General features: G+C 53.9%; 1 protein-coding gene across 1 annotated transcript; it reads left to right on the forward strand.

Moving 5' to 3' along the window:
• The first annotated feature begins 1,841 nt into the window (after positions 1 to 1,841).
• Positions 1,842 to 11,511, forward strand: WDR18 (WD repeat domain 18). The gene is made up of 10 exons (XM_015886332.3): positions 1,842 to 2,071; positions 2,977 to 3,087; positions 4,501 to 4,634; positions 5,124 to 5,265; positions 5,921 to 6,064; positions 6,301 to 6,365; positions 6,478 to 6,602; positions 8,926 to 9,092; positions 10,208 to 10,276; positions 10,504 to 11,511. The coding sequence occupies exons 1-10, from the start codon at positions 1,862 to 1,864 to the stop codon at positions 10,633 to 10,635; spliced, it is 1,299 nt and encodes a 432-aa protein (XP_015741818.1). The 5' UTR covers positions 1,842 to 1,861; the 3' UTR covers positions 10,636 to 11,511.
• Positions 11,512 to 11,950: the final 439 nt, after the last annotated feature.

Raw genomic sequence — 11,950 nt, forward strand, 5'->3', positions numbered from 1 at the left:
TTTTCCCCCCTCCCCAACACTCAGGGCGAGGTGACACCCGATCTGCTATTCACTCTTCCAACAGCAAACTGGTTTTGTTGGTGATGATGGGACGGGGCGTTTTGTTTTGCGTGATGGTGGTGCCGGAGGAAGCAGGAAAATTGGGTGGTGTCAGCATTGCTGCAGCTCCAGGGACAAAATCTGTTCCCTGCTGCTCCCCATGCCCCGGGCATTGCTTCTGCCATAGCAGCACCCACACAGGCTTGGGTTGGGGGCCAGGAGGAGTCCCAGCATTACACCCAGTCCAGAGGCATCACTTGTGCTCCCCAAGTCAGTGCTTTAAAGCCAAAAGCTTAGAGGTGGTGTCCTCATATGAAGGTGTGCAATGCTGCCCGGCTGGGATATGTGCATGATGCAATTGTGGGTGACACTCAGGTCACATTTGTGCATTATGAGCTCCTCTGGATGGGGTTTGTGCACAGCGATGCTGTTGCAGATCCATTCACGATGCCTGTTCTGAATGGCACAGCTCCTGTTTGTACACGATGCCATTCCCAAAGCGATCCCCCAACACCCCAACGCAGCCATTTTACTCTGCTTTACCCATGGCCACTTCCCAGCAGCCCCCCCATCCCCATCCCCACATCACCCCCCCCCTCCATGCACATCTGCGTGACACACAATCACGTCCCAATGCCCCCCCACCCCCGTCGGTGTTATCTCAATTCCTCAGGTTCAGATGGGAGCACAGGGTTCCCCCCCATCCTACATGGATCCCCCTCCCCCCAGCAGCACAGGTGTCCCCCCACCCCCAACCTTGGGATGGGAATGTGGCAAACTCAGGGGATTGGGGGTTTTTCAGCCCCTTTTTGCTGGTGGGGAGGGAGCATCCCCCCCCTTTCCCCCCCCATTTTCCCCCTTTTCCCCCCCATTTTCCCCCTTTCCCCCCCCTCCTTTATCCCACCCCCCCCCCCAAAGGCTGGAAGTGCCCTTTGGTTGCATCACACCCAGCAGAGCTGCACTCTGAGGGTCCATCCCAGGCTCCCCCCCCCCCTTTGCCTTGGGTTGGGTTCCATGTGTTATACATACAGCCATTGGGATTTGGGGTTCAGATTCTCTTCCTCCCCCCCCATAAGCATATCAATTAAGTGGAAATGAATGGGTTTGGAAAGGAAAAGGAACACAAGGGGGGAACAGCTGCAGGTATTCATCCAACGGGCACATCTTAACTCAGGTAAATAAAACAGATAGAAACAAAAACAAAGAAAAAAAAAAGACCAAAAAAAAAAGGGAAAAAAGGCAAAAAATAAGATAAAAAAAGGTAAAAATGATGAAAGAAAGGCAAAAAAAATAGACATAAAACCACATTTCTACCTCTGAGAGCGGCGGCTGGAGGGGCTCCATCCCACAGCTGGCGGGTTATTTCAGTTTTGCATACGTTCAGGTATTGAAACCTTTTGATTATTGAAAGAAAACACACGAAAAAAATATATATATATTAAAAAAAATAATTAAAAAAAAGGAAATTAAAAATAAAAAAAAAAACACTGAAAGTTTACATTTTATAATAACATTATTATACAGATTGTATTTAAGCTGCAGAATATTTAAGACGATTGTAACCCTGTAAAGTTGATGAGATATTAAAAAAAAATAATTAAAAAATACGTGGTTGTGTGAAGTTTTTATCCGCCCCCATTCAGGGTTATGGGGGGGCTACGAGAGGTCACCCATCCACACCCCGAACACGTTGGACCCTGCTGAGCTTCCATCCCGCTTGGCTCCGCCCACTAGCGGTCTAGCTCTATGATTGGTCCCCCCAGCGGAAGGGCGGCGCTCTACACTCCAGCCTCGCTCTCTCTGGCTCTGGAGGACCGCGAAGATGGCGGCGCCCATGGAGGTGGCGTTGGTGTCGGACGCCGCCGGGCCGCTTTGTAACTGCTCGGTTTGGGAGCTGCATTCGGGTTCCGCTTTACCCGGTTACCGAGGTGGGAACACCGGGCCTCGCGGGTTGGCGTTGCTGGGAGGTGAACACCTGCTGGGGGCCCAGCTGGGCAAGAGCTACATCAACGTGTGGGAGCTGCAGAGGAAGGTACCGGCTGGGGGGGGGGGTCCCTCTATCCATAGACCTCCAGCATCTCTATGGTCAGACGCCCCCTGCTTAGGGCCCCTCTGGCCCCTCTTGTCTCCCTATGGGTGCTGGGATCCTCTCCAGGCCCCCCCCATTCTGAAGACCCCCCCCATTCTGAAGACCCCCCCCATTCTGAAGACCCCCCCCTCACTTCTGTGGTGGGAGGCCTCCATAAGGACCTCCATCTCTTTGCTCTGACACTCTCTATATGGATATCCCCATGGTCAGATCCCCCTCTTCTATACAGCCCCACATCCTGAGCCCCCCCTACACCCCACAGAACCCCCCCATGGTGTTGCACAGCCCTAGATCCCCCTCTCCCCTCCTCCCCAGACCATAGGGAGGGCCCAGAGCTCTCTTATAGTCCCCACACGTTGTATGGGATCTGCTATAAAACAGCTGTTCTGAAAGAGAGAACAGTTCCTTCCTTCCCTTCCTTCCCTTCCTTCCCTTCCTTCCCTTCCTTCCCTTCCTTCCCTTCCTTCCCTTCCTTCCCTTCCTTCCCTTCCTTCCCTTCCTTCCCTTCCTTTTCATGTAATTTTGGAGTAATCTTAGCTTGTTTTCTGCTGAATCTCCAGGATTCCCCATCATGGAGCATAATTCTATCCAATTTTCTTGCCTTTGCTACCTGCTGCCTTTGGCTGGAGTTGTGTGGATGCAGGTGGGAAGAAGGGGAATTTCTCTTCCTGCTATGGGTTTAAACACAAAGTGAAATGCCAAGTGGGATTTGTGCAGTCCTAGAGGCTGCAGTTCTCCACTGTCTCTTCTGCTGTGTTCCAGTCTGAGCTGAACCACGCTCTGCTTTCCCTTTTCCTCCCCAAATCCCCATCCCTACTAAATGGCTGCTGTTGTCTTTGTGTTCCCAGGACCAGCTCCAGCAGAAGATCATTTGCCCTGGGCCAGTGACCTGCTTAACAGCTTCTCCCAACGGGCTCTACATCCTGGCTGGTGTTGCTGAGAGCATCTACCTGTGGGAGGTGAGGAGCACACCCTGCCCATGCAGGGCTCAGTGTGGAGCTGCTGAGCTCACAGCCTCTCAAGGTGCAGGAATGGGTTTGCATTACACCCATGCTGAGGGGTGTTCCAGCACAGCAATTCCTCCCTCATCTTTCTGGGCCTGGGGTCTGACTCCTCACATTTACCATAAGACTTTGTACTTATTTGTGGTCATCTTTTGGCATCTTGTTGGTGCTGTTCTTTCTGGCTTCAAAACTGTGTGCAGTTGAAGTGTCAGTTTGAAGGCTGCCATAAATCAGTGCAGGTCAAAGTGATTTGGATCTGAAGGAAGTGAAATATCCCAGCAGTCCTGGAGAGAAGAAGGTTTGTGCAGAAACCAAGACTTAGCATTCACTTAGCATCCCTTCCACATTCTGGCCTAGTGTTTGTATGTGAATTGTGAGCTGGATGTCCCTACAGGCTGATATATTCTGTTCATCATCCTATTTTCAATTAGTGGTGGTGTTTATGTGGGGATTATGCTGTGTTCTAAGAGCTTCGCCAAGTAAATAAAAGAACACAGCTTGTTCCTAGCCCCAGGATTAAAAACCAAGATGTCTAACCTGTAAACCTCTCAATCTTGGGGGAATGTTTTTGAGCCTCGTTACGTGGGTGGCTCTATCTTAATTCGTCAGGGAACACTGGGGCTGAGACTGCAGCAAGTGGGAGTTGCTTACTTGTGATGCTCTGAGCTGGTTTCTGCTCTGCTTCATCTGCAAAGCATGGTCCTTTCTCCTTGTTTCCAGCTAGCTTTGCCTTGGCAGTGTTTCAGAGCAGCTGGCAGCAGTGGGTGATGGCAGAGCAAACAGGCACACGTTGGAGAGGCCGCATGGAAACCATCATAGAGCTGGAAATGGTCTCCAGGAGCCTCAGTTATCCACCTGCTCTGCAAAACCCCTTGTTCACTGTTGAATTGCAGTTAGCTTTTATTTTTAGATATAATTCAGACAATGAGAGGGAGTTGATTCTGTTCTTTTCTCTGGGGCTCCCTCACCACCTCCTTAGCTCCCTCTCTATCCTCAGTGTTGCCTTTTAACAAGGAAAGCTCTGGCTTTGGGGATCTCTTTGTCTACCCTCAAGGTCCTCTTGGTCCAAGAGCACCCACCTTGGCTAGAATGCATCAGCCCCCAGGCTGGCACACAGCTCCCTATGGCTTTATAACCCCTGCAGCCATCGCGTGCCTTCAAACTGAGTGCTGAGATGCCACAGGAGGCTGGAGGAAGCCATCAGAGTAATACTAACAATAAACAGGAAATCTTTACTGCGTGCTTCTGTCCTGACCAGAGAAACTGCAGTGCTGTCACCGGATTCCAGCATCACCATGACCAGGACCTGCTCAAGCTGCTTCTTGCTGTGTTTACTCCCTGCTGAGTGTTCTCCTGTCCTTTCCTCAGGTCTCCAATGGGAACCTCCTGGCCATCCTGAACCGACACTACCAGGACCTCACATGTCTCTGCTTCACTGATGACAGCAGCCACTTTCTCTCGGGGGCAAAGGACTGCCTGGCACTGGTGTGGAACCTGTACAGGTAACAGTGGCCACAGGGAGATCTTGGTCTGCTTGTTCTGGGAGCAGAGAGCTTGTGGACAAGGAACACAGCACGAGATCAGCCGCCACATCCTGGAGGCAGGATTGGATCTGCCTAAGCCTACATCTCTAAGCTGTTCTTAAAGCTTACTAATGGTGATGAATCTGTGCCCTCCTTAGGCAAGTTGTTCCAGTGTTACCCTATCACAGCATATCCCTCTGACTGCCTTTCTCCTTTTAACAAAGGGTGGGTTGTGCCCTTCCCCAGGTCATGGCAGCGGAGAGCTCTGTCCCTTGGTGTGGGGGATCTCTCTAGTGCCTGCTCTCCTTGTGCTGTGGCTGCTGACCACTTCTGCCTTCAGCTTGATTCCTACACACACACACGGTGCCATTCCAGAGGCAGCAGAGCCTTGGCCAGCTTTCCTTCACACCCGCTTTGTATTGGTATCCCCAGCACTGCTGACCCTTTTCTTTGTTCTCTCCCCTCTAGCGTTCTACAGACAGAGCCCTCCCAGATCCCAGACCCTCGCCACGTGTGGTCCCGACACAGCCTCCCCATCACAGACATGTGCTGTGGCTTTGGAGGACCTTTAGCACGAGCTGCCACCGCATCCCTTGACCAGACAGCAAAGGTAAGACTTGGACCAGTCTGGACAAAAAGTAACCTGGAGGTTTGCACACCCCAGAGGGTTAAAGCTGAACTTCTGCAGAGCTGTCCACGCTGGTTGCAGTAGCTCAGTTTCTTGGCTGCCTCTGTGATGACTCAGAGCTGCCAGACCTAATGAGTTTTGCCTCTCCAAACACCAGTGGTTTCACTGCACCTGCCCTCAGACCAGGGCTCCTCATGCTTTGTCATCTCTATTGTCCCTGGAGGGTGTGGGGATCTTTTCCTCTCATCTCCCTTTGCTGTTGTCCCTTTGATCTGGAAGGATGTGGAACACAGAGCTGGCTCCTCTAGGCATAACCAGCTCCAGAGCTGGAGCTGGGAGGGATCCACCCCGAGAGACAAGACGGGCACAGGGAGGTCACGGGCTGGTTTAGAGCTGCTGAGGAGCTTTGTTGCCTCCAGAGTCTCATTTGGATTCTGTCTTGGTTAGCATGGGACTTAACAAGTGACCCAGGGCAAGCCAACTTGTGCCTCAGTTTCCCCATCTACAGTGGGATGGGGTGCTGGTATGTGCTGCCAGCTTGCTGCTGGGCATGTCAGTGCTGGTAAGCAGCAGCGTGTTCTTCCAGTCAAGCAGTGAATATTTAAGCCCCTTATTCTCCTGTGCTGTCTTATTCAAGCTCTGGGAAGTCTCATCTGGGGAGCTCCTGCTTTCAGTCCTGTTTGATGTGGGCATCATGGCTGTGACCCTGGACCTCTCCGAGTATCACATGTTCTGTGGTGGCATGGATGGATCCATCTTCCAGGTTGATCTCTGTGCCTGGGTGAGTGCTGGGGCTTCAGAACTGCTTGGCACTGCCATTGTGTGGCCCAGCCTTGACTTGGCACTGTGTGTGTGGCACTGCCACCTCCTGTCTGTGTGACAGTGTGATCTGTCAAGGAACCCCTATGTTCCCCTGCACCTCCTCTGCCCTGTCCAGATACAGCAATGAATCTGCTGCCTTCAGTCTTGCTGAACTCAATCCCCTCTCACTCTTCCTTCCATCTTCCATGTTTGCAGCCAGTCCAGAGAGACCGGACCTTCCAGACAGAGCGGGAGAATGGGAAGATCTTCAAAGGGCACAGGTGAGATACCAGACATACCTGCCATGTATTTCACTGCCCCTGACTGCCCACCTCACCGGTTTCTGGCAGACCTTGGGTCACCCAGAGTTTAAACATTCCTTCCCCATTCCAGGAACCAGGTGACGTGTCTGTCAGTCTCCACGGATGGCAGCTTGTTGCTTTCTGGCTCACACGATGAAACGGTGCGGCTATGGGACATCCAGAGCAAGCAGTGCCTGAAGACGGTGAATCACAAAGGTAGGCATGCCCTTATCTCCATGATCCTTCCCTCCTTGTCTGTTAAAAGCTGCTGCTGTCTTGCTCTGACGCTGCCCTCGGCAATTCAGGCATTTCTATGCTGCTTGTCTCACCCTTTTGGGAAGGGCAGAGGCATTAAAGGGATGCCTTAGCTGTCTGGAGTGGGGTTTTGACCTTGCCCACGTCTGTTAACAAGCTCTCTGTGCACTGTCAGAAAGTGAGTCACAGATTTCACCCGGCCGTTGAGGAAGTCCAGGTTCTTGTTTTCCAAAGGGAGCAATTCTCCCAGTCACACCCAAGCACCTGAGGAGGAAATGAGAGGGAGAGAATGCTTCTGAAGGAGAAACAGTGACCCCCAGCAGCAGGCACCCATGAGCTCATTAGGCCTGAAGAGAATCTGGTATCAGCAGGCTGGGATTTCAGGCGGATGGACCCAATAAACCATGCAAACCAACGCTTATAAGCTCAGATCTGCAGTGAGGTGCCTCAGAGCAGTGGGTGATTTAGCCCTCGTGTTGCAGGCTGTGAGACCCAGGCTGTGTGCAGACCTGTTCCTTCTTTCCTTCTGCTTTTCTTTTCTGCCAGGGACCTGCTGCAGCAGCCATGCAGCCTTGCCCTGCTAGCAGTACAAGAGCAAGCAGGCAAAACTTGAGCTGTGTGAGTCATCAGAGGAGAGGTGGCCAAGCTTTCACTGCAAGCCAAGCATTAAAACCCTCCTCAAGCCTTCAAGGGAGCACAGTCAGACATGAGCCCCTGCAGCACCATACGGTTGGGTGCCAGGGCTGGGAGGCAAGGGGGTTTTTTGCATCCTTTGCAGACTGGCTTCTTCCTATGGGCAGGGATTGGGCTTCCTCAGCAGCCCTGGCACCATTACCACCCTGTTGGTGCTTGGATGCTTCATCTGAGCATGGGAGCAGCGTGGAAGTGGGACGTAATGCAAGAGCTGTACTGCAGGGAGCCCAGGAATGGGTTCATTGTGGCTTTTCTGCATCAGGAATGTGGGACTCCTCCGTCCTTGGGGCTGCCCCAGCCATGGGCTCCCTGCTCACTGGCTGTGGCCTCCCCTTTGCCTTTTCCTCTGCCTCTCCAAGCTGTAGCGCAGCCCTCCTGGCAAGGTCTGTTCCACGCTGCTGCTCTGCTGCCCCTCCAGCATGTTCCCTTTGTGAGCCATAGCTGACGTTGGCTTCTCTACCACAGCTGATGTGACAGCCACCCCCTGCCTGATGTGCTCTGGACAATGATGTCCTTCTCATGGGGGCAAAGGAGGCGGCTGCAGGCAAAAGAGAAACCAGTGGCCTCCCCGCATGACGGTGCTGGAAATAGATGAGAGGAACTGGACATGGCTCAGGGCTGGAGAGGAGCATGGCTGTGCTGGCAGGAAGGATGCAGGGGGCTTCTCTAAGGTTTGCTTGTCCTTGGTTAGGGCTGAGCACAGGCAGAGAGATGGGCACTGAGGAGCTGTGCTGCTGCTGGTAATGAGCTGTGACTGCTAGGGCAAGGGCTGCTCTGCCACTGCAGAGAAGCTGGCACTGTGTGCACAGGCACTGCTCCTGGCTGAGCACCCTCTGAATGGAGTGTGTGCAGGACAAAGTGTGCAAGGAGGGCTGAGCTTTGAGGCCAGTTCTATTCTCATTTGGGCTGCTGATCTTTCCACTTCCAAGGTGTTTCCTTAGCACAGACCCAGAGCATCAGGCTGCTCCAGCCCCCAGGCCAAGCTCCTTCCCTGCTGTGCAGCTTTCTGTGCCTCCAGTGGCAGCCTGCCTTCGCTCAGGTGCATCTGGATCCTTTTAACCTTTCCCTTTGTGCGGTCGAGTTGAGGTGGGGAAGATGGATGGCCAGGATTTATGAGCAGTGCCTGAGCTCCATTCACACACCAGCCAGGGGCCGTGGGGGGGCTCAGAGCCACAGGGGCCGGAGGTCCTGCAGCCAATGCAGGGATATGGGGAGCAATGGGAATAGGAGTGTGAGCTCGCAGCAGGGGGTGGAGGGGGCTGCTGACAGAAAGCAGCAGTCTGTGTGGGTAAATGTAGTAATTAAAGCGCTCGTTAGCTCTGCCAAACGAGTGCATGTGATACATCATTACCAGGAGGCAGCAGCGTGAGCCGCAGGGGCTGACGGATGGCTGATGCTGCAGAGGACAGGCGGATCACTGCATGGTGAGGGGGGGGCACGGTGTGTCCCTGGAGCTGAGAGCTGTGCTGTCCCACTGTGCTGGGAGATGGACAGGTCCTGGTGTTTGTTCTACCCAAGAAACATGTTGGGGTGGGTAGAGAAGTGACCCATCCCTCTTTGTGTGTGTGTGTCCCCCCCCCCCCCCCGCCAGGTCCGGTTACGAATGCCTTCATAGTGCTGGCCCCAGCCAACATGCTCAACCCAGATGGGAAACCCAGCGTGCCTCTTCCTAAATTCAGCAAGCACCTCTATGGCACTGAAAGCACTGACGAGCAGGGCAGCGAGGGAGTGACGCTGCGCCTCGGGCTGCACCATCAGGTACTGGGCAGGGGAGGGTTTGCATGGGAGGGGGGGGTGTAGGATTGACCCCCAGCCTGATGGCTGTGAACCATCAGCAGCTCCATGGGGTCTGGTTTCTATTTTGTCATTGGGGAAGGACCTGGTGCACTTCTTGTTTGTGGTGTAGTGTACAGTGGGCTGTGAGGTTCCTGCAGTGGGCTCTGGGCTGGTAGGGTGGTTTGGAGTGAGGCAAAGGATGGGGCTGACCAGGCCTGAGCTGACCAGAGTCACCATGCACTGCAGACCATGCACTGAGTCCTGCATGCTGAGATCCTCTACTGAGCATCATCTTTTTCTTTCTTCCTTTTTTTTTTTAACCAGAGGCTGTTCCCCGACTCCATAAAGTCCATTCTCCAATGCAGTGAAATCCATTCTCCCTCCCTTTGTGCTCCCCTTGCAGTCCTGCCTGGTGCAGTCATTTGTCCTCCCCGTCTGGTGCTGTGCTCTGGGCTCTCTCTGCTGTACTGAGCCCCAGCAGGGCCATCCCCAGCCACAGGGCTTGTCCTGTGCCATTAATGCTCACAGGCTCACTGCCATAGCAGTCTGTCTGTCCCTGTCCTGTTTGCCAGCAGCCCCAAAGCTTTTCCCTCCTCTGTCAGCATCTGTCCCTGGGAGAAGTGACAGCCCTGTCCCCGCTGATGGATGAGCTCCATGCAGCGCAGTGTCAGCCCAACCAGGAGGGGCTGTTTGCCCGCAGCTCAGCGGAGGGGCTGGAGCTGATTTGGAAATGTCAGCACGCCAGCAGCACGGTGCTGGGGGGGAGCAGCAGCAGCACGACAAACCCAGAGCCTTGTGCTGTCCTCCAAGCTTCCTCTGCTGTCTGTCCCCTGCATGGGCACCCTCAGAGGGTCTCTTTTGGGACCCCTCCCCAAGCACAGGCTTTCTGTTTTGAAGAGGAGCTGCAGCCACGCTCTCCTGGTGCTGCAGCAAAGGATATTGGCTATACCCATGGCATCACTATCTTATTGCATTGCCCCATGTGGCTGAGTGCAGGGGACGGGGGACATCTTCACCTTCCCCCACAGTGTTCTGGGGCTGCTGGGGGAGGAGGGCTCAGGTCCTCTGTATTAATTGTTCCCATCTGGTCCTTGCAGGAGTCTGGGGAGAGCTATCTAGAGAAGGCAGAGAAGATGTACTCTCAGATGTGCTCAACGAGAGAAAAGGTGAGAGCTGCTCTGGGGGGAGAAAAGGGGGGGAAGGCACTTTATCATGAGGCAGATCCCTTCAGGGCTCCTATGGTAGCAAAGCTGGGATGGGAGAACCCTCTGATGGCGTCAGGGCTGCAGCTTTTGGATGGGAGATAAAGAAGGGAGGGGATTAAATGGTTAGGGATGTGCTGCTTGTCAGCTCCAGGTCCCTGAAATTCTACTGTCACATTTATTTGCCATAGAACCTGATGGGAGACCAGGAGCATCTGACGATCCAGGTGAGCGAGCTGGAAGAGGAGGTGAGCACCCTCCGGAAAATCAACAAGAACCTCTTTGACTTCTCTGCTCGCATCATCACCAAACCAGCCAAATGAGGAGGCGACCCCCACCCCTTTCTACACCCCCCTCCCCCCTCTGCCTCTCTCTGCCCAGCTCCTGGGGAAGAACAACCAGCCCATGGGCACGTGTAGATGGGCAAGCACACGTGGCTCGCATCCTCGCCAGCACCTGTCAGGCCACGTAACACACAAAGGAGCATTTGACTGCTCCCTTTGGCATCCCTTTGACCACACAGGACTGAGATGGGGCACGGGGGCTGTATGTGGTCCCAGCTGCCTGCCTGCAGGATGGCACAGGGCTGGAGCTGAGCAGTGCAGCTGCAGTGCAGACAACTGCGGGCAGAGCGTCCCTGGCTGCGGTGCCCTTCAGGATGCAGCTCCTGCTCTTCTCCTCTCTCTTCCCCTGGCCTTTTTATGTTTCTTTTCATTACACGACCCTGCGGCACGGACAGAAAAGTGGGTTTTTTTCACCTGTTTGAGATTGGATTTTAGAGACACTTTCTGCCCACCCCTGCCTTGGAAATGCCACTCTGGACCCTTTGCATCCTGGATCCCACTTGGGGCTTGGTTTGCTCCCGTGCTGCAGGGGCTGAGCAGTTCCTGCCCTCACCTAGGCACCCCCAGCCATCAATGGGGGCAGTGAGCCTGGAGCTGTGGGCCCTGCACCCTTAGGGGGGGGCTCTGTGTGTGTCTGTCCCAGGGCACAGGGCTGGGCAGGGGAAGCATGGTGCTATTTCCGATCTCGTCCGTTGACAATTTATATATATTTGGATCCAGCTATTTTGTTTTGTTTTTTTCCACGGTGTTCTGGGGAAATCAGCCTTTTGTATTGTCACTAGCATGGCAGCGGGGGTGTCGTGGGTTTTGTTTAGGTTTATTTTTTACATAAAAGATTTGTTTTTTATAGTGAAAGGTGCCTGAGCTTTCTCTTAACCCTTTCCTTTCCCCCTTCCTCACTCACTTACCATCACATCCAGCCCAGTGCTGGCAGCAGGGAGGTGAGTTCTCATCCCAAAGCTCTCACCCTGAGCCTCCAGCAGCCCCAAAACATCCTCATGCCCCAGATCGGGGCTCCTGGAGTGCAGGGTGCTGTGGCAGAGGGGTCTTACCATAGCAATGAGCAGCATTCACTCATGTATTCCTGCTGCCCTCGCCCCCCACCGTGCCCTGCAGCCCCTGGGGGCTCTATGGGGCTGGATTTGGGGCACTGTATATGGGATCTCAGGGCATCGCTGTCCCCACATGCCCCAGCACCGGGCTCAACCCACCACAACTGATTGAAAGTGCACTTTAATAACACAAGTGTGGCCGTGCAGCTCGCTCTCATGCCAGCTCGTTTAGATAATGCTTT

This window comes from Coturnix japonica, chromosome 16 (assembly GCF_054131305.1).
Source record: "Coturnix japonica strain WE chromosome 16, WE-NBRP24, whole genome shotgun sequence".
Taxonomy (NCBI): Eukaryota; Metazoa; Chordata; class Aves; order Galliformes; family Phasianidae; genus Coturnix; species Coturnix japonica.